Source organism: Hylobates moloch, unplaced genomic scaffold (genome assembly GCF_009828535.3).
Source record: "Hylobates moloch isolate HMO894 unplaced genomic scaffold, HMol_V3 SCAFFOLD_28, whole genome shotgun sequence".
NCBI classification, from domain to species: domain Eukaryota; kingdom Metazoa; phylum Chordata; class Mammalia; order Primates; family Hylobatidae; genus Hylobates; species Hylobates moloch.
Window position 1 is genome coordinate 2,851,299 of NW_026652303.1, and position 23,217 is coordinate 2,874,515.

The 23,217-nt window shown below is 42.8% G+C and overlaps 1 protein-coding gene across 2 annotated transcripts in view; it reads right to left on the reverse strand.

The window, feature by feature from the left end:
• LOC116463167 (pleckstrin homology domain-containing family G member 1-like) overlaps window positions 1–23,217 on the reverse strand; it is a 247,814-nt gene that overhangs the window by 41,951 nt on the left and 182,646 nt on the right. For both annotated transcript variants that reach the window (XM_032146150.2, XM_032146151.2), the window contains 3 exons: window positions 14,484–14,553; window positions 5,041–5,087; window positions 80–230 (listed from right to left, as the gene is read on the reverse strand). In XM_032146150.2, the coding sequence (XP_032002041.1) occupies window positions 80–230; window positions 5,041–5,087; window positions 14,484–14,553 (268 nt within the window). The remainder of the gene's footprint in view (window positions 1–79; window positions 231–5,040; window positions 5,088–14,483; window positions 14,554–23,217) is intronic.

Consider the following 23,217-nt stretch of genomic DNA (forward strand, 5'->3'; position numbering starts at 1 on the left):
TGGTATTTTCCACCAAACTTAATATATACACACAAAACTCCCATCCCCTGGAAAGTGCTCATGCCAGGCAGAAACTTACATGCAGAAGGAGATGATACTTGAGAATCCGCTGAACTGGTTTCAAGAGATAGGACCCCAGAGGCAGCGAGTGTTTCAGAGTTTCCTGACGTTCCCTGAAGAATTTGGCCAGTATCTTGTTCCTCATGCACTCTGTTAGCACAGCCACGGACCTGCAGGAAGAGTCCATGTTTTTATCTAAATTGTAATGCTTTATGTGGGTATTCAAATTGTAAATGCTATTGCAAGTGTAAATGTCCTAAAACGGGTAGGGTAGCTCCAGAGCTGTGGTCAGATCAGCATGCCTTTAGGCAAATTGGAGAAAGGGGTCCCTCTGGGAGGGTGAATTAGAAAAAGGCACCGGACCCACTGGCAGTGGCAGCCTGGGCTCATGGCTTCTAAGGAACAAGTTCCTTCCTTCTAGGAGACGCAGCCTTGTGCCAGGGCCCATGGCTTGGCAAAAGTTATCTGAGTGGGATTTTAGCCCCTAGCTGTGCCCAATCTGGGTATCTCTGTGCAGTGCTCACACAGCAGGCTGGTATTCCATTTCCACAGGTTAGATTATAAGGAGTAGGCACTTTTTGTACTAAGAAAAAGGCGTTCCTTCCTGCTAGAAGATCCAGCCCCCTGTCAGAGCATTTGCCACCTCCTCTGCTGGCCCCTTTTATATGATGCACAAACTGTGACCCTATGTGGTAGCCTTGCTTAGAGACCTCTTCCCTTGGGTAACTTCCCTGTGAGAATCTTTGAACAGGTCTCCCTTTCTACCTCCAAATTGTTATCCTTACACGTAATACAGCTTCTGGGAAAGCCAGATAGTCTTGCTCCTATGGAGTGTGCCTCAGATGAGGGTGTTCCGAAAGTGGGTTAGAATTCTTTCTCCAACCCAGATCCCCTCAAGGTGATGAGCACAGACAGCCCCAAAACATCTTAAGGCAATGGTTGAAACAATGCTTGTATCACAAAGCAAGCTAACGGCTTGTGCAGTCGCACGCACGTAAATTAAAAATCTTTCGTTCTCAAAATGTAGAAGGAAGCAGGTGGAAATAATTTCAGCCCTTTTCTCCCTAAGTCAGTAACACTTTCAAGATTAATTGAGAAAATCAGAGCCAAACAACAAAATGAGGCTGTGAGGAAGGAAGTTAAATAGAAGTTTCATAATTAAACCATTAGAATCCCTTTTGTGCCAATCTACTTTGAGAAATATCTATTCACACTGATTTATTTTCCCCTTGAGTCAAGATTTCAAAACTCTCCATCATGTAACCTAGGAACATTTCTAAGGTTCTTTAGAGTCAGAATCGGCTGCTCTGTAGCCCTTTGGCCACCTAAAGGCTTGGGCTCTTGCTCAAAGGTAAGAACCTGCAACAAATTAGGAGCACACTGAGTTCCGGTTTCCCGGAAGTCTTGGGCACAGGCAGGCATCTGAGGACAAGGACCTGGCCGGGTTTGCGCCCCTCCCTGGGGAACAGATTGTGGGACCTTGTGTCTCTTCACAGCAAAATCACTGAGGTGTGCCTGTGACAAAATCACTGTCAAGATATGCCTGTGACATTTAATATCACCAGCGGAGATCCAAAGGGGGAAGGAAAATTTGTCAGATGGGCTGAAATACCTGGCATTTTTGGCTTGTTAAGTGGGAGAAGGGAACTTCGGGTCTCAGAGAGTAAACTGATTGGATACAAGTGGACAAGATAAAATATTTCTCTATGAATATGAAAACCACACAATTGGGCAAGAAATGGACATGTCTTCTTCACTGAGAACAACTTTTGAGTACCTCTCTGCTAACACTTTTCTTCAAAGTCACACTCAATTTTTTTTTTAAAAGACAACTTTCTCACCAGGCATGGTGGCTCATGCCTGCAATCCCAGCACTTTGGAAGGCCGAGGCGGGTGGATCACTTGAGGTCAGGAGTTTGAGACCAGCCTGGCCAACATGGTGAAACCCCCTCTCTCCTAAAAATACAAAAATTAGATGGGTGTGGTGGCATGTGCCTGTAATCCCAGCTACTTGGGAGGCTGAGGCAAGAGAATTGCTTGAACCCAGGAGGCAGAGGTTGCAGTGAGCTGAGATCATGCCACTGCACCTCAACCTGGGCAACAGAGCAAGACTCTAACTCTAAAAAAAGACAACTTTCTCCAGAAAATTATCCTTAACCTTGAGCTTTTATTACATATTACTGAGTTTGTCCTGTGTTAATTTATATTTATTTGATCTTCCAGAACATGCTCTTCCACCATTGCATTTAGTTGCATCTGACCTTCAAAAGAATAGAAACTGCTTGAAGGCAAGGGTATTGTTTGCTATTTCCTGCCAATATACACCAGGCTTGGGATGGTGCTCCATGAATGACAAGCTCTTAAAAATGTCCTTGCACAAATGATTTTGCCTCTGCCCTGGCTCTGAAGGCAGCCTAGCATATAAAGAAGCCGTTTTTATTTTGTACTCTTCTTAATAAATCACAAAATCTTCTGAATTTGCAATTTTGGAAGTTTAAGAATTATTTCTTTAAATGGTATGTTTATAATGAAATTTATAGAAACATAATTCCCCAAACAAGCTTCTGTATCATTTTAGATTCTCATAATTGGGTCCGGAACTTTGTTGATTCTTCAGAATCTGAATGTTTTTTCCTTCCCTAAGGAAGAAGTTTTGTACAGAAGATGAGGGCTGATTCTGTGATTTCTCTGAATTAGTGCGTGAGGCAAGCTGGCTTTTGGTTTAGAACCATGGGATTTAGCTGGGGCATCCTGCAATCGCCTGATGTTTTCAGCATTAAGATGGAAACAAATACTTTAAGAGAGAAAATTGCTTAAGTGAAACCATGTAAATTAACTATGGGTGGGTCTACAGATAAGGATGTGTAATAAATGTTCTAATATGCATGTGGGTCTATTCATTTTGTTGTTTTTTTTTAGGGGAAACTGGGGAAAGCAGGGGTCCTCCAAGGAAAAGTATTTGCCATGAGTAAGTTGAATCTCTGAACTTCTGGCTTCTTGGGTATTTTTTTTTTTTTTTTGCGACAGAGTCTTGCTCTGTTGCCAAGGCTGGAGTGCAGTGGTGCAATCTCAGTTCACTGCAACCTCCGCCTCCTAGGTTCAAGCGATTCTCCTGCCTCAGCATCCCAAGTAGCTGGGATTACAGAGATGTGCCACCGCATCCGGCTAATTTTTATATTTTTAGTAGAGACAGGGTTTTGCCATGTTGCCCAGGTTGGTCTCGAACTCCTGACCTCAGGTGATCTGCCCGCCTTGGCCTCCCAAAGTGCTAGGATTACAGGCATAAGTCACTGCACCCAGCTGCTTCTTGGGTCTTTAAGAGACAGGATCTTGCTCTGTTGCCTGGGCTGGAGTGGAGTGCAGTGGTGCGATAGTAGCTCAATGTAGCCTCAAACTCCTGGGCTCAAGCTATCCTCCTGCCTCAGCCTCGTGAGTAGCTCTAGGACTACAGGTGCACGCCACCACATGCAGCAACATCCTGGGTCTTTTAATCCACACTGGCTTTCTGGGGTTACTCCTGACAGTGGGGAGCAGGGGACTTATTTGTTCTTCCTTACAGAAGTAACACTCGGCTCAGCGTGCTGCCTTCTCTTCTAGGTGGATCCCACCATCCACTTTACCGTCAGGGACCTGTCTACCAAGACTGGCTACAGAGTGTGTAAAGTCTCCCTAGCTCTCTTCTTCCTGGCTGGTCCCTAAGATAACTCAAAGTCTGGTGGGGCACAGTGTAATTGCAGCTACTCAGGAGGTTGAGGTAGGAGAATCACTTGAACCAGAAGGTAGAGGTTGCAGTGAGCTGAGATCACGCCACTGCACTCCAGCCTGGCTGGCAGAGTGAGACTCTGTCTCAAAAAAACAAAACAAAACAAAACAAAACAAAACAAAACAAAACAAAACAAAAAACCCCATAACTCAAAGTCTGCTAATCATGTGGAAAAAAAGGAAAATAAAAAGGCAGGGGGAGAATCACAAAGTTTCAGAAACTTTTACAAAGGACATACTCATAGCAGCATGAGGTCTTAGAAGTCAGAGAAGAAACCTTGGTTCAAATCCAAGCTGGGCCATTCATCAGCTATGCACCCCTCAGAGAATCACCTTACCTATCAGAGCCTCAGTTACTTCATCCATGAAATGGGGAAGGGGCAGGGGTGATGGTGAACTAGCACTTATGAAGAACTCAGGAGGGGCCAGGCACTGGGATGGGTGCTCTGCTTAAAAAAAAATCTCTCAATGTCTCTGGATTGCTTTGAAAAGTTAAATTCAGTATTTTGTATTTACAGCATTTAGCACAGGGCTTAGGAATTAGTAAGTGCCCAATAAATATCTTCTGGAGAAAAGAAGAAATTCCTACAGTTGTAGCCCATCATCTTAGGCCCAACTCCCTTACTGAAATGGTCAATACATTGTCCAAGGATGCTTCCTACACTGCCCTTGTGCCATTGATTTCCAGTGCAAGGAAAACTGAACCAACAACCCAGGCGAGATGACGATGGCCCTCTTCTCATCTAGGCTTATGATGATCTGTCCTTCCTCTGAACTCCATTAAACTTATATAGTTCACAAAACTTATTTGGAAAAAATAGAATCTGTTCTCTCCCCATCTAGATTATAGAAACTCATTAGCAGTGTTTCCTAAATTCTTAAAAACATGACACACACAGAAAAGGGTTAGCAGGCAAGACTTGCGTCCTGATGCAAAAGCTTGCTTAATTTCGTTTTGGAGATACCTAGTCATCTTTTTGGTTTCTCCATAGACTTTTACAATTTTTCCCCATACTGGCTCTGCAGGGAGCCCCAAAGCCCAGATGGATCCATATCTGGGTGCCCCTGTAATCTGTTCTCAGCACATTTTGCATTCTTCCCATAGTATTCAGCACAAGGCCAGGCACAGAATGCCTAACAACCATGTGTACTGCACCAGCTGACTTGAAACAATGTGAAAGTGAATAAAAGTACTCTTGGCCCATTCTCGATCCATACCTTGGATAGTTAGTGCAATACTGGGTATAAATGTGGAACTCTTCACTCTGCAAGGAAACAAAAGAAATTTTTATAGGCAACAAAGCACAGACATAAACATTCATTTGAAAACAATAGAAAGAAATAGCATTTGGGCCTTGACATTTCTATATATATATATTTATTTTTTTGAGGCGGAGTTTTGCTCTTGTTGGCCAGGCTGGAGTGCAATGGCGCGATCTCGGCTCACCACAAGCTCTGCTTTCCCGGTTCAAGTGATTATCCTGCCTCAGCCTCCCGAGTAGCTGGGATTACAGGAATGCGCCACCATGCCTGGCTTTGGTGGATTTCAATGTCTTTCACAATTTTTTCCTAGACTGCCAAAGAAAAGAGGTATGTAGCCAGGGAGGGGAAGTGGCCAGAACTTTTGATGGTAAGACTGTCAGTCAGAATAACTAAGTTAAGGCCAATGAATTACTAGCTCTTGCAAAATCTAAAATAAAATTTCCTTTTTTTTTTTTTTTTTTTTTTGAGATGGAGTCTCGCTTTGTCGCCTAGGCTGGAGTGCAGTGGCACAATCTCTGCTCACTGTAGCCTCCCCCTCTGCCTCCCCAGTTCAAGCAATTCTTGTGCTTCAGCCTCCTGAGTAGCTGGGATTACAGGCACACGTCACTGTGCCCAGCTAATTTTTTGTATTTTTAGTAAAGATGGGGTTTCGCTATGTTGGCCAGGCTTGTCTCTAATTCCTGGTCTCAAGTTATCCATCTGCCTCAGCCTCTCAAAGTGCTGGGATTACAGGCGTGAGCCACTATGCCTGGTCTTGAAATTATATTTTGAAAAAGAGCCACAGATTATTTTGGTGGTGTTTCACATTCTCCAATTTTTTTTAACCTTTACTTTCTTTTACTTTTTAGAGCACTTAATGCTGGATTCACATGTGACTCTAAGTGCCTATTTTTCTGGTAGCTTTATTATTTTTTTTAATTCTAAAATCTCTACTTAGTATCCTTCCTGTTAACCTCAACTGGAATTAGGTTAAACTTTTTTTTTTAATGGAAAGTTTCAAGCATATATAAAAGTACAGAGGATGGTATAATAAATCCCCAAGTTTCCATCGTCCAACCTCAATAATCATTAACTCCTCGTCTCTGCCCCTCCCACTCCCCTGCTTCCCCATCATTCTGAATTAAATTCTAGACATCAATTTGCTTGTAAATATTTTAAGATGTATCTCTAAAATAAAGACTTTATTTTATTTTTTTGAGACGGAGTCTCACTCTGTTGCCCAGGCTGGAGTGCAGTGGTGCAACCTCAGCTCGCTGCAACCTCCGCCTCCTGGGTTCAAGCAATTCTCCCGCCTCAGCCTCCTGAGTAGCTGGGACTACAGGTGTATGCTATCACACCCAGCTAATTTTTTGTATTTTTAGTAGAGATAGGGTTTCGCCATGTTGGCCAGGCTGGTCTCAAACTCCTGGCCTCAAGTGATCCACCCGCCTTGGCCTCCCAAAGTGTTGGGATTATAGGCATGAGCCACCGTGCCTGGACTAAAACAAGGACATTAAACATAATACCATTGCTACACTTAAATAATTCGATAACATCATGAAGTTTCACCAGTCACTATTCATATTTCCTTTTTTCTTTTTAAAATCTTTTGCCTGTTTGATTTGCAAATAAAAATTACACAGAGCAAATGGTTGATATCTCTTTAGTAGTCTCTTTTCATCTCTAAGTTCTCCCTTATTTTTCTTCCTTTTGCAAGTGAGTTGAAGAAACCACACCGTTGTGCTGCACAGCCCAGTTCCACTGTTACCAATGCCATCTCTAGAGTCTCCTTTTATTTTTTTGAGATGGATTCTCGCTCTGTTGCCCAGGCTGGAGTGCAGTGGCACAATCTTGGTTCACTGCGGTCTCTGCCTCCCAGGTTCAAGTGATTCTCCTGCCTTAGCCTCTCAAGTAGCAGGGATTACAGGCATGCATCACCACGCCTGGCTAATTTTTGCATTTTTAGTAGAGGTAGGGTTTCACCATGTTGGACAGGCTGGTCTTGAACTCCTGACCTCAAGTGATCCACCCACCTTGGCATCCCAAAGTGCTGGGATTGCAGGCATGAGGCACTACGCCTGGCCTGGTTTCATTTAATATGCCCTGTCCATTATACTCATACTGATTTAGTAGAGACTTGCTCAGATTTAGGTTCCGTAATTTGGCACAATACACTAGTGGCTATTTTGTGCTTCTCTAATGGAAGTACAATGGAAGTCTAATGGAATCGAGAGGTCCAATGGACGTAAAGTCTGGCTGTCTCTCTTCTGTGATGCTAACAACCATTGGTACTTATTGGCTAGATCTATTAATTTATTAGGGGTTGGAAAATGGTGGTATTTCTAATACTTTATTCCTTATTAGCTAGAATCTTTCCAAAAAAAGAACCTCTTTTTATGAACTCTTGGTTACTCTGCAGTTTATGATTTGTATGGGAAAGGCAGAATAAATATTTAATTCTTTCCTTTTTATTTCAAGACAGGGTCTTGCTCTGCCACCCATTCTGGAGTACAGTGGTGGTCACGGTTCATTTCAGCCTCAACCTCCTAGCCTCGAGTGATCCTCTCACCTCAGCCTCCAGAGTAGCTGGGACCACAGGCGTGCCACAACCTCTGGCTAAGTTTAAAACTTTTTATGGAGACAGGGTCTTGCTATATTGCCCAGTCTGGTCTCAAACTTCTGGGCTCAAGTGATCCCCCTGCCTCAGCCTCCGAAAGTGTAGGGGATTACATGGATAAGCTACCACACCCAGCCAATTCTTCCCTTTAATTTTCAAAATAACGTATTGGTTCTCCAGCGTCATGCAAAGGTGATCAATTTGGTGTTTTAATATCACTGCAAATTCATTAATATGAGCCTATTTAATGAGTTTCCATTGTTTTCAATTAATTATCTTCACTGATGCTCCAATTATCCCATTTTTGGCTAGTAGGAGCCCCTTCTTGAGCATTCATGACCTGGCCTATGGTCTTTTGTAGCTTGTTTCCTGGTGTGACAAGATGTCCCAAGACTATCTTGTATATTTCCTGCCCCACACTCATTCTTCATGGAGCCCCTATTCCTTCTGGCAGGAAACAGTGTTTGCAGACCACAATCTGGGTATCAGGGATACTCTTGCTGTAGTGTAATCATCATTTCTGGGACTTTTCAGTGGACAGAGTTAGGAAGTGGTGTGGTTTGTTGTTGTTGTTGTTTTGAGATGGAGTCTTGCTCTGCCACCCAGGCTGGAGTGCAGTGGTGCAATCTCGGTTCACTGCAGCCTTTGCCTCTTGGGTTCAAGCGACTCTCCTGCCTCAGCCTCCTGAGTAGCTGGGACTACAGGCACTCACCACCACGCCCAGCTAAATTTTTCTATCTTTAGTAGAGATGGGGTTTATGCATGTTGGCCAGGCTGGTCTCGAACTCCTGACTTCAGGTGATCGCCTGCCTTGGCCTCCCAAAGTGTTGGGATTACAGGTGTGCACCACCGCACCCAACCAGGAAGTGGTGGTTTTTTTTTTTTGAGACTGAGTCTTGCTCTGTCGGCCAGGCTGGAGTGCAGTGGCACGATCTCAGCTCAACGAAACCTCTACCTCCTGGGTTCAAGCAATTCTCCTGCCTCAGCCTCCCAAGTAGCTGGGACTACAGGCATGCATCACTACGCCCGGCTAATATTTGTATTTTTAGTAGAGACGAGGTTTCTCCATGTTGGCCAGGATAGGAAGTGGTGTTTTTTTTAAAGGATAAAATACAACCTTAGTTCATACTAACACTTACATTAATAATTCAGATACAGGACTACAGCACTTTTGATTAGCTACACTCATTCTTTTGTCTATGTTTTCTTTCTTCTACCAATTCCATTTCTCAATGATGCTAACATAAATACTTCTTTGCTTCATCTTGCAACACACTCAATAATTTCAGAATAACAATAGCAACACCACCATAAATAGTATCATTATTAAATAGTTACAGATGTATTTGCTGTGTTTCATCTAAAGCATATTTTCAAATCAACTGAAATTCCTATTGCATGGTTATGCCACCAACTGGATACAGTTTAATTTTGCTTTCAATTTTTGGTGACTGCTTTTTGGAACATTAGTTTTGTTCTATAATTATGTAAAATATTTACATGGCTTCAAAGTCAGTTCTGCAAAGAAATTCATATTCAAAGAAGCCTAACCTCTTTTTTTTTTCTTTTTTGAGGCAGATTCTCGCTCTGTCACCCAGGCTGGAATACAGTGGCACCATCTTGGCTCACTGCAACCTCTGCTTCCCAGGTTCAAATGATTCTCCTGCCTCAGCTTCCTGAGTAGCTGGGATTACAGGCATGTTCCACTATGGCCCAGCTAATTTTTTTGTTTTTATTTTTTAGTAGAGATGGGGTTTTGCCATGTTTGCCAGGCTGGTCTCAAGCTCTGGGCCTCAAATGATCCACCCACCTCGGCCTCCCAAAGTGCTGAGATTACAGGTGTGAGCCACCATTCCTGGCCTCCAAAGAAGCCAAACCTCTATTCTTTTCCCTTCTAGTCTGTTCCCTCCATTCCTCTATTGGTAATCAATTTTTAATCTTACAGGTTTTCCTCTCCTAGACAAACAAATCATGTTATACCAGTGATCCTCAAACTTGAGTATCAGAATTACCTGGAGGGCCTGTTAAAACATAGATTGCTGGGTTTCTGATGTAGTAGGTCTTAGAGTAGGGCCTAGGAATCTGCATTTCTAATGAGTTCCCAAGTGACGCTGATGCTGCAGGTCCAGGACCACACTTTGGGAACCACAGTGCTGTACACACACTTCTATCCACTCCCTCCCCAGAGGAGTATATAAAGATATTCTTTTTTCTTTTGTTTTTTGAGACGGAGTCTCACTCTGTCGCCCAGCCTTGGAGTGCAATGGCACGATCTCAGCTCACTGCAACCTCCACCTCCTGGGTTCAAGTGATTCTTCTGCCTCAGCCTCCCAAGTAGCTGGGAATACAGATGCCTGTCACCATGCCTGGCAATTTTTTTGTATTTTTAGTAGAGATGGGGTTTCATCACGTTGGCCAAGCTGATCTTGAACTCCTGATCTCAGGTAATCTGCCCGCTTCGGCCTCCCAAAGTGCTCGGATTACACGCATGAGCCACCATGCCCAGCAGAGATATTCTTTACTGTTACTGCTTCACAGTACTTCATTATGTGGATATACTACGGTTGATTCAAACAGCTTCTTGTTTAGGGACATTTGGCTGTTTCTAGTCTTTTGCAGTAACAAACGTTACTGCAAAGAACAGTATTATGCTTACATGAATTTCTGTTAAGTGTATCCTTGGAATAGATCTCTCGATGTAGGACTGGTGGGTGAAAGGGTGAATTCAGATGCTGGACACACAGCCCAATTCCTCTCCATAGGGGCTGTGCCATTTTCTTTTCCTACAGTTATGAGTGTCTGTTTCCCCATGGCCTTGCCAACATTTCAAGCATTGTACCAAATTTTCAAGCACGGTATTTAAAAAAGTCTAAATTAGTTGTCAACTTTTAAAAGTTGAAAGATACAAATATTTTGATTTTGGCCAGGCACGGTGGCTCACACCTGTGATTCCAGCACTTTTGGAGGCCAAGGCAGGTGGATCACCTGAGGTCAGGAGTTCAAGACCAGCCTGACCAACATGGAGAAACCCCATCTCTACTAAAAAAAAAAAAAAAAAAAAAAAAAATTAGCCGGGTGTGGTGGCACATGCCTGTAATCCCAGCTACTCGGGGGGGGCTGAGGCAGGAGAACTGCTTGAACCTGGGAGGCGGAAGTTGTGGTGAGCCAAGATTGCACCACTGCACTCCAGCCTGGGCGACAAGAGCGAAACCCCGTCTCAAGAAGACAAAAAAAATATTTCAATTTCTAGCTTCTCCTGAAGAAGTATAAGACTCACCAGCCCTGGGCCTGCAGTTTCACATGGCAATGACCATCCCCAGGAGACCAGGCAAACACCTCGACTGCTACAGACTCCACCTGGGCCCCTTTGTGCACTTGAGTTCACTTATTGGTTCTTGAAGCCAGCCCTGGCTCCATGGATGAGAATGCCAGACTTGCCCAAGGTCTGTGGGCAAGTTAATGTGCCAAATGGGGACTTTTCTCTGACTGGCTCATGCTTTCTGAGTTTCTTGCTTTTTCTTTCCTGCCTCTTGCTATACTCAACCTGGAATAGAACAATATCAAGTTGACTTTCCTTACAATTTGGGACCTGTAGGATCATTTGAAATACAAATTAGAAAACAATGGTTTCAATGAAATTGGGTTGACATTGCATAATATAGTGACCTACTCCTACCCAGCTATCATAAGACCTCATGACTTCTGCACGATTGAATTTCTGTGCATTTTGTGACATCATGGCTCTATTCCTATTTTAAATTGGAGGGTTTTGATTTCAATCAGCTGTATATCTTTAATTGGAATTAAATGCAAGTTTGCCCTTAGGTTTGTGCAGCTCTGTGGACCTTACAAATGATGGTTTCACATAAAAATCAACAGCTCCTAGTTAGATACCATTAGTTATTAAATATGCCACCCCAAATCCGCTTAGAAGGATTTAGGGGAATGTGTTGTACAAATATATGTAATTTATAAGAAAAGATATTTCCTTCTAGTTCTTCAAATCTTTCAGATTGTAATTAGAGATGACATAGAAATGAGACATTTAATTATGAAAGAGCCAAAATATGATATAATCAGTGCTGACCAATCAAGCACCTGGGTCTCTCAAATATTTATTGAATAGGTAGCCACAGTAAAGCAATATGCATGATTTTAGGGTTTCTTCTGCCCCAGGGTCCTCCTCTCCCTCTCTGATTCCTGAGAAGTTTTCACTGGACACTACAAGAAAGACTTAATATGTAAACAGCATATGGGTAAGGTAACTTTGACTTAAATTCACTCTAATCATATGACTATCCAATATCCACACTTCCTTGAGGATAATTTCAGTAAGTGGGTGGTACATGTGTGCATGCTTGAGTGTCGGCGTGTGTGTGTGTGTGTGTGTGTGTGTGTGTGTGTGTATGCATGTGTGTGTGTGTGCACACACTCACTCCCTAGGCTCTAAAAGGAAGAAGGCATCAACAGAGAGGGAGAGCCACAAAACCAGGGAGAGTAGGCAGCTAAGGCAAGGTTGAGGCGCTAAAGACAGACTTTGTCTCCCTCCTAAACGTTGCCCTGGGTCAGCCTTGCTGCCAGCCAAGATGAGGGGTGGATGTGAAGGTGGAGGTAAAGGCAGCAAAGTGAGCCATTCTAGGTGTTTCCAGAGACCTAAAACAGACAAATGTTTACTGGGAGAAGGTTTGGCCTGCCCAGTAGGAAACTTTAATTTCTGTCCTTCAAGAGAACTGTAGGTTTATTCTTCTATAAGCATCAGGTAAAAAGCAACCATGTTCTCCATTTGTCGATAACGACTTCTGTAACCTACACATACCACGACAGTAAGCAAGGTCAAAGATGAATCTCTGTGCAGGCCCCAGTGGTTCAGATACAAGCAGAAGTCAACTGTCAGCTTCACCTCTTTCATTAATGGTCTCCCAATTAAAGCAATTTTCCATTCCTCCCTGGAGTTGAACAGTTGGTTGTGTTTCAGAAGACGTAAATCTTCTAAATGTCAGGCTGCTGAGTGAAAGGCAGGCAGCGCCTGAGCCCAGCACTCCCTCAGGATTCCCCGTTTCCATGCAAAAGTGCAGAGAGCTCAAGTCAGTCTTCTAATTAAACTTGGCAATATTACAATGAAAAGGAAGATTTGGGAGTTGGCAACATGGCACATAAACAAACTTTTATGTGAATAATTAAGCGAGAGCTAAGCATACGCTGGAACATCTTTAATCAACTTGTGATTACAGTTACCAGTAAAAGCCCAAACGTTTCCGAAAGCTTCTACGTTGTTTATGTGCTGTGGTTATTCTAACATATCTCCTTTGATATTCCCAGCATATCTTTTTAGCCATTTCGCCTTCTTTCGTTTCTCTTTTTTTCAAATCCCTGCCCAATTTTGACACAGGCAACTTGTGAAAAGGATTGTATGTGTAAGCTTACACATGGGTAAACGTGTGTGCACACTTTACATGTGAACACACACACACAAAGTCAGGAGAGTTTTATATATGAGCCCATGGATTGTGCCTTTAAGGAACTTTGCTCCAATAAAACCCAGGGTGTTGTGTTTGGAAGCCATCCGGATGCATCTGCCACCATCAGAAATGACCCTGTGGAACAGTCTGGAGCCAGGTCAGACTGGAACGACATCTCCCAGTTCACACCGGACTCCGGGTGTGCTAATTCCCAGTGGGTCTCAAAGCGCCATCATGAACTTTTATTAAACCTTTGTGCATTTCAAACTACAACTGCAGAAACCATATGAAAGTTTGCTGCAAAACAATTTCTGCTAAAGGCTTTCCAAACAAAAGTGGTTGAATGTTTAAGAGAATTTAAACAAGACAGGAATCTCTATATACTAGACAGCATGCTGAGAAAGTAATGTAGGAAAGGCTCGTCGGGTAGGTTTCAGAATTCCATCTCCTATCCCAGTTCAGAGCACGAGCTCACTGTCATTTAAGCTTTGAAAGTCAAATCCTTTCCTTGTATTTTTCGAAACCATTGATGCAGCTTAAGAAAACAGTGGAAAAGTACATTTTTAAAATGTGGGAGATTAATTCTGCTCCTCTCTATCCCTCAAGAGATAATTATCTATATTAAAGATAATTATAGAGACTAGGCTAGTGCCACATATACGTAAAATACTTAGATTCTCTTGGACTTTCACTAAAACTAAACTTTCACTTTCACTAAACTAAACCAGTTTAGTGGTATTTTATATTTTTCTAACATTCATCTTCTTTTTTTTTTTGAGACAGAGTCTCGCTCTTGTCGCCCAGGCTGGAGTGCAATGGCGTTATCTCGGCTCCCACTGCAACCTCCGCCTCCAGGGCTCAAGTGATTCTCCTGCCTCAGCCTCCCAAGTAGCTGGGATTACAGGCATGCCACCACGCCTGGCTAATTTTTGTGTTTTTAGTAGAGACGGGGTTTCACCATGTTGGCCAGGCTGGTCTCAAACTCCTGACCTCAGGTGATCCGTTCGCCTCGCCTTCCCAAAGTGCTGGGATTACAGATGTGAACCACCATGCTCGGCCTATTTTTCTAACATTCTTCTACTCCGGACTCTCCCCTCCCAAGCTTTAAGTTTTTCCCAGCAAAGAGTAACATTATTTAGTTACTGTACAAGTTCTAGAAGAACTAGTAGATTAGCATCTCCCTGGCTCCTGGAACAATACATTTTTGCTACTCAAACAAACCAGAGAAAGATCAGTGACTAACTCTATCTGATATGAAACAAACCAGTCATTTTAACTTTAAAATGAAAAATTCTGTACTCTGTATCTGTCTCAGTTGGCCCAGAAGGATGAACCCCACTTACCTTGGACACAAAACACTCTGCTATGGCCACAGGATCATTTTCACAGTTTTCCAAATCTTGCAGAAGTTCACTAATAAAAAAATAACAGCCAGGAAGTATTAGATTGTAGTCTTCTGGGTGGGTACATTTTGTATAATTTAAAAGTTTAAACATTTCCATGGCATTTACAAGGAATCATATAATTGGATAACTGAGGACCTGCTGTCATTGTATCCAAGGCTTAGGTAAGGGACTTGCCCAAGGTCATGGTGGCGCAGGGGATTAAATCCAGGTTGAACCCGTAACTCTCCCACCAGAGCTAAGCCCTGCCTATCTTTAAGTTTTGCAGACGTTTGTCATCATCTGCTTGAATGCTCACCCATGCTCATTCAGACATCAAATAGCTGCCTAGGTACCAGGTACAGTGTAAAGGATTAGGACCACATCAGTGAGCAAAGTGAGATGTGGGCTCTCGGAGGTCCCCAACCTTTTTGGCACCAGGGATCGGTTTCTTGGAAGACAACTTTTCCACAGACTGGATTGTGGGGATGGTTTTGGGATGATTCAAGCGCATTACACTTACCATTAGATTCTCATAACCTAGATCCTGCACATGCACAGTTCACAATAGGGTGTGTGCTCCTATGAGAATCTGATGCTGCCACTGATCTGACAGGAGGTGGAGCTCAGCTTCGCTTGCTGTCACCTCCTGTTCTGCAGACCAATTCCTAACAGGTCACAGACTGGTATTGGTCTGTGACCTGGGGGTTGGGGACCCCAAGGCTCTGGTCTTATGGAGCTTCCAATCCATTGGAAGAGTCAAGCATTCAATGAAAAATCACACTAACGAATACAAAATTATAATAGAGATAGTGCTTTAAAGGAGAGATATGCTGGGGAGGGAAATATCTTTCCTCAAATGTAATTCCACGTTATTTTTTTACTGGGAGTATCATTATTTTAAGTAACAGCATAATACTTCATTGTGTGACTGTACCATAATTAATTCAATGAATCTCACACTATTGGATAAAATTCTATATATGGAATTCATGGGTCAAAGAACATTCTCAGTGTAAATGTTAACACATTTCTAAATTGCACTCCACATAAGTTATATTAATATACACTTTACTATGCTGTGTTTATTTTAATGAGCCATATGCTATATATTTAATAAAAAGTGAGGTAGTTCTACAGGAATTATGATAAAAACAAGCAGTTTCTAGTTTTCTGATTCTCATTCTCAATGGGCAGTGCCCAGAAGCATTTTTGATTCTTTAGGCGGTTTCTGCTCTAAGAAGGTCCATGTTTCTAAGCATGCTGATAATGTGTTTTCATTATTTTTCAGCTTTAGGTATTATTTACTTCTCAGTTTCCCCAAACTTACCCTTCTGTCTTCTCAACTAGTTCTAAGATGTCTCTCTCTTTTTTTTTTTTTTTTTTTTAATTTTAGAGACAGGGTTTCACTCTGTCAATCAGGCAGGTCCTCCTGGGCTCAAGTGATCTTCCTGAAGTTCTGGGTAGTGTGAGCCACCATGCCCAGCCTTCTCAACTAGTTCTGTTATGTAATTTGATTCAATTAAATGTCAGAATTTACATCTTTAAGACTATGTAAGTATTATGCCCTGTTAGCCTTAGAGTATACCATGATTTCATTTCCTGTCTTAGAGAATCATGTTTTCCCTGGAGTTAAAATTGTTTCTCTTTTTTTTTTCTTTTTTTCAAGATAAACACTATTAATTTATTAGCAAATTGTATGCCAGAAGTGTAAATCTTATCTCACTGTGTTCAAATATCAGATATTCCATGGTTTGCATTTCTTTCTTGGTGACCTCTACTCCAACCTGGACAGACTGCTTTCCAGGCCTGCTGGCTGTTTCTTCAACACCATCCTAATGATAGCCTTTGCTGGTCTTCTGTATTGCCATTTCCAATGTATTCCTTCCTTTGGGAGATTACAAAATCGAGCAATAGCTTTCTGAGTAAGAGTAACAGAAGGTATGCTTTCTGAGACTTTTCCTGCTTCAAAAATGTTCTCCCTTCACACTTGGCTAATGATGTCAGTAGATATAAAAGTCTTGGTTGGAAGTAATTTTCTCTGAGTACTCAGGGAGCTATTTGTCTACCTGTTGATTAATAGATTCCAATGCTGCTATTGAGATTCCAGTATCATTCTGATGATCCCTAGTCCATTCTGAAAGCTTTTAGAGTTTTCTCTTAGTTGACATAATTACAAAATTTTGTGATAGTAGGCTTTGGGTGGGTCTTTTTCATGCACTGAGCCAATGTACAAATTTGGGAAATGATCGGGATAGCAGTTCTCCAAGTGCGGTCTAACGACCCCTGGGGTTCCTGAGACGAGACCCCTTTAGGAGGTCCACAAGGTTGGACCTCATAAAAATACTGAGACATTATTAAATTTTTAAACTTTCATTATCTCATGAGAGTACAGTGAACTTTTCCAGAGGCTACATGACGTGTGATATCACAACAGATGGAAAGTTGAAGCAGATATGAGAATTCAGCTGTCTTCTAGTAAGTCAGGCAGTAACAAGATCTGTAAAAATGTAAAACAGTTCCAAAACAAACAAAAAAATTTAGTAGAAAAAGTAGTAAAATTATTTTTCTAGAAATATGTGGGCTTGTTCTTTTTTAGTATTAAATAAATAGATATCTTAACAGGTTCTCAGTTTTCATTTCTAATGTGGAAAACGAAACATAATAAAACATAAACAAGAAAGCTTTTTCGGTCCTTAGTAATTTTTAAGCATGTAAGAGATCCTGGACCAAAACACTTGAGAATCTCTGCTCCTGGCTGGGTGTGGTGGCTCATGCCTATAATCCCAGCACTCTGGGAGGCTGAGGTGGGCATATCACCTGAGGTCAGGAGTTTGGGACCAGCATGGCCAACATGGTGAAACTCCATCTCTACCAAAAATTCAAAAATTAGCCGGGTGTGGTGGCACACACCTGCAGTCCCTGCTACTCGGGAGGCTGAGGCAGGAGAATCGCTTGAGCCTGGGAGGCGGAGATTGCAGTGAGCCGAGATTGCACCATTGTACTCCAGCCTGGGTGACAAAAGTGAGACTCCATTAAAAAAAAAAAAAAAAAAAGAAGAAGAATCTCTGCTCATAAATTATGTCTTTGATATTTCCTCCCTTGCAGTTTTAAAGTTCCTGTTACTCACATATTGGATCTCCTTGTCTAATACTCTAATTTTCATTATTCTTCCTCTTCTATTCTCTATCTTCCTGTTTATTGCTCCATTTTTTTGGTGGGGGGAGACTTCCACTTTATTTCCCATTTTTTTTTTTTTTTTTATTTTTAGTTTTTTTTTCCCCCATTTCTTTTATTGATTTTTTTGTTTGTTTCAACCATCAGATTTTCAATTTCAAAGTTTTTTTTTAAAACATGCTTTTTGGATCTTTCTTGCTTATGCTTTTGCTCTTATTTCATGGGTGCAAAATCTTCCCTTATTTCCAAACTTGCCATGATGATGATGATAATGATTTTGTACTTTTCTTTCCTGTTCTTTGTTTTCTGCTGAGCTCCCTTTTTGATGATTTTAGCTTCTGCATTCATGTTAGACGCTCTTCTCAAATTCTGAGTATATTCATTTGTCCTTCCATATTTGAAAATAAGCCACAACATCAATCGTGAACTCTTCGCAGGGATGGAGTTTATTGTGTGGTGTTCCTCATTCCAAGGCAGTGGTTCTGAAACTTTTGGCCTCAGGACCTGTTTATACTCTTAAAAAATTTAGTGAGAAGAGTAGCATTATTTCCCATTTTTGCAAATTTTTAATTTCTAACTTAATAGAACATAGCTGGATTCTCCCATCTGCTTCTGCATTCTATCTGTTGCAATCTGTTGTTGTTTTGGTTGAAGTATATAGGAAAAAAAAATCCAGCCTCACACAGATATGTCACTGGAAAAGGAGGGAGTATTTTAATGGCCTTTCCAATAAGTATGGATAGCTTTCATAGCCCACTAATATCCTTCATATTACACTAAAACTCAGCAAGTGGTAATGAGTCAAAGGCCTCTCTGAGTCTGAAACCATATCAATGCACTATACTGTTATTTTATTTTATTATTTTTTTGAGACAGAGTTTCACTCTCTTGCTCAAGCTGGAGTACAATGATGCAATTTCGGCTCACTGAAACCTCCGCCTCCTGGGTTCAAGCGATTCTCCTACCTCAGCCTCCCACCACCATGCCCAGCTAATTTTTGTATTTTTAGTAGAGACAGGGTTTCACCATGTTGGCTGGGCTGGTCTTGAACTCCTGGCCTCAAATGATGGGCCTGCCTCAGCTTCCCAAAGTGCTGGGATTACAGACGTGAGCCCCCACGCCTGGCTACTGTACCATTACTTTAAAATCCACTGGCCTATCTTGCACTTAGAAAGGATCTTTTAAGGCTGGGCACGGTGGCTCATGCCTGTAATCCCCAGCACTCTGGGAGGCCAAGGTGGGCGGATCACGAGGTCAGGAGATCGACACCATCCTGGCTAACACAGTGAAACCCCATCTCTACTGAAAATACAAAAAAAAATTAGCCAGGCGTGGTGGTGGGCGCCTGTAGTCCCAGTTACTCGGGAGGCTGAGGCAGGAGAATGGCATGAACCCGGGAGGTGGAGCTTGCCGTGAGCCGAGATCAGGCCACTCCGCTCCAGCCTGGGTGACACAGTGAGACTCCGTCTCAAAAAAAAAAGAAAAAGAAAGGATCTTTTAAAACAGTCCCAATTCCAAACATTCTTCTCTATATTCCTATAAAACACTCCTTTTGAAAGATCAGAAAATATAGTTCTGATATTTATATCATTTTCTTTTACAAAAAGATGGGAGTGATTAAATTAACTCTTTTCCTGTTTAAAAAAAAGTTCAGCTCTCTGCCAGTGCTCTTTTAATTTTACATAAACATGCTCTTTGAGGCTGAAACTAATCTGACTGATTTTCTTTTCTTTTCTTTACTTTTTTTTTTTGGAGATGGAATCCCGCTTCTTCTCCCAGGCTGGAGTGCAATGGCATGATCCTGGCTCACTGCAATCTCCGCTCCTAGGTTCAAGCAATTCTCCTGCCTCAGCCTCCCCATTAGCTGGGATTACAGGCATGTGCCACCACGCCTGGCTAATTTTTGTATTTTTAGTAGAGACGGGGTTTCACCCTGTTGGTCAGTCTGGTCTCGAACTCTTGACCTCAGGTGATCCACCTGCCTCGGCCTCCCAAAGTGCTGGGATTACAGGTGTGAGCCACCATGCCTGGCCTAATCTGACTGATTTTCAATGTGAAAATAAAATATAAAAACTGTTCTTGGCCAGGCGTGGTGGCTTACACCTGTAATCCCAGCACTTTGGGAGGCCGAGGCAGGTGGATCACCTGAGGTCAGGAGTTTGAGACCAGCTTGACCAACAGGGTGAAACCCTGTCTCTGTTTAAAAATACAAAAATTAGCTGGGCGTGGTGGTGCATGCCTATAATCCTAGCTACTCAGGAGGCTGAGGCAGGAGAATTGCTTGATCCCGGGAGGCAGAGGTTGCAGTGAGCTGAGATACTGCCACTGCACTCCAGCCTGGGTGAGACAGCAAGACTCTGTCTCAGAAAAAAACAAAACAAAACAAACAAAAAAACCCCCTGTTCTTGGAGTAATCTCTAAACAGAACATCAGAATCATCTATTTCAGAAAAATTGGATTCATCAAATGAATCTTTGGCCAACAAGCATTCAAGAACGACGTTAACATCATGCGTAGGAATGCTACGTTTTCTAAGATTTGACATTTTCAGCAAACGAGAATTACTATATTTTGTAAATGGAAATACCACTACTAAAAACAGAATGCTATAAAGAGAATGATGTCTTTTGTTTCCAAAGTCAATATACTAGAGTGATGTGAAAATAATAATAAAAGCGAGATATGTCGTGGTAAAGTCATCTCAGGGTAAATGCTACACCTGTGAGCGCCACTGTCCAGTATTCTCATGGAAAATAGGAAAAGAGCTTAAGGAGAGTCGAAATCACATCATTCTGACCTGAATACCGGATGAAGTAAGAGAAAAGGTCTAAGAAAATGACAGCCAGAGGGCCAGGTGCGGTGGCTCACGCCTGTAATCCCAACACTTTGGGAGGCCGAGGCGGGTGGATCACGAGGTCAGGAGTTCAAGACCAGCCTGGCCAATATGGTGAAACCCTGTCTCTACTAAAAATACAAAAATTAGCCAGTTGTGGTGCTACTTGGGAGGTTGAGGCAGAAGAATCACTTGAACCCATGAGGTGGAGGTTGCAGTGAGCTGAGATCGTGCCACCGCACTCCAGCCTGGGCGACAGAGTGAGACTCTGTCTCAAAAAAAAAAAAAAAGGAAAAGAAAAAGAAAAAGAAAATAATAGCCAGAGAAACATTTCTGGGCCAGTGTTTCCCATTAGTAGAGGATGGGGTGCTCTGGATGTGTTGTGTCCTGGTCTTTCAGTACAGGCCCTCTCTCTTAACAGAGAAGAACTGTGAGCAGACTCCATCATGTTCTTTTTTTTTTTAGACGGAGTCTCACTCTGTCACCCAGGCTGGTGTGCAGTGGTGTGATCTCGGCTCACTGCAACCTCCACCTTCTGGGTTCAAGCAATTCTCCCTCAGCCTCCTGAGTAGCTGGGACTACGGGCACTTGCCACCATGCCCAACTAATTTTTTGTATTTTTAGTAGAGACAGGGTTTCACTGTGTTAGCCAGGATGGTCTTGATCTCCTGATCTCGTGAGTGATCTGCCGGCCTCGGCCTCCCAAAGTGCTGGGAATACAGGCGTGAGCCACCGCGCCCGGCCTTGTTATTTCTCATAGTACAACAGAAACACTTCTTGGCAGGCCAGGCATGGTGGCTCATGCCTGTAATCTTAGCACTTTGGGAGGCCGAGGTGGGTGGATCACCTGAGGTTAGGAGTTTGAGACCAGCCTGACCAACACGGTGAAACCCTGTCTCCACTAAAAATACATAAATTAGCTGAGCGTGGTGGCAGGTGCCTGTAAGCCCAGCTACTCGGGAGACTGAGGCAGGAGAATCACTTGAACCCAAGAGGCAGAGGTTGCAGAGAGCTGAGATCACGCCATTGCACTGCAGCCTAGGCGACAGAACGAGACTCTGTCTCAAAAAAAAAACCAAAAAAACAAAAAACAAAAAACAAAAAACTTCTTGACAATATTTAACCCCCTGTGTTTTAAGTTGTATGTTCAGATTGCCTCCAAGCTTTAGTTTCATCTCACGAGTGGACTTGCCGGTAGGAGGAAGTGTCTTGGGGACCCGGCCAGACTCCAGGTGTACCTCATCTGTGAATGAATGCCTGGCACTCAAGAACCACAGAGCTGGGAGGGCACTCAGATACCTTCAGTTCCGACCCCTAATTTTAAGGTGAGGAAACCATGGCTTATTAAAGGAGGTAGCTTACCTTAGGTCATACTGCCAATAATGCATGGCCACAGCCATGGTTAGATTCAGGCCTTCTGAATCCCAGACCTGCACTCTCTTAGAAACACATCTATTGAAAGATTTGTTTGCTGTTCCACTCAAAGCTGAGGGCCAGACTCCACACTGCCATATCTTCAACATGGTACTGCCTACTAGACAAGTCTTGTTTGAGTTACCTGGTCAGCTTTCCTTTACAACCTTTATCTAGAACAGGATAAACACAATAAAAATGGTACTAGTAAAGAGAAAGTAATGGCATTTCTCTCATGCCCTTGTCACTGGGGCAATCATCCCCATGAAGCTGTTCCTATCCACTTTGTTTGCTTGCTATTCAATAAGCAATTGCTAAAAGACTGGATGTCAGGCAAGGAGGTTACAGGGGTAAAGAAGGTGGACAAAGGCCCTGTCCCATGTGTTTATGTTCTGACCACAGGCGAAAAGTACTAATAAGTGTGAATAAACAACATAATATCACACTGTATTATGTGATATGAAGGAAACAGAGGGTAGTATGATAGAGAGCAACTGAGGCTGGGCAAGGGTGAAAGAAGGTTGGGACAGTCAGGGAAGGTTCTCTGAGGAGGTGATATTTGAGTGCAGGAAGACTTGGAAGAGAAAGTCATTTAGGAATGTGATTGCAGGCCGGGTACAGTGGCTCACGCCTATAATACCAACACTCTGGGAGGCCGAGGCGGGCGGATCGCCTGAGGCCAGGAGTTTGAGACCAACCTGGCCAACATGGTGAAGCCCTCTCTCTACTAAAAATACAAAAATTAGCCAGACATGATGGCGAGCGCCTGTAATTCCAGCTACTTGGGAGGCTGAGGAGGGAGGATTGCTTGAACCTGGGAGGTGGAGGATACACTGACCCTAGAATGCACTACTGTACTCCAGCCTGGACAACAGAGTGAGACTCCATCTCAAAAAAAGAAAGAATGGAATTGCAAACCAGGATAGAATGAGCTTGGTGGGTTCTCCTGTGAGGAATACAAAGGAAGCCACAGTGGCTGGAATTTGGTGGGCAACAGAGAGTGTGGCGGGATAGAGGAAGACATCTCGCTATAAAAGATATGCAAACACGCAAAGGACTATGGGAGCACAGTCGGGGCCTGGAATGCAGTGCATCAGCCACTGAAGACACTCCTAAATACCAGACACGGGATGATTCTACAGTTACAGCCTCAGGGGGTGGAGACTACGGATTTCTCATTGAATCAGTGTAACTAATGTGCAACAGCACATGTGCACCAGGATTGCATCAGTATGGCTAAGGTGCAACTGCACATGTGCACCAGGATTGCAT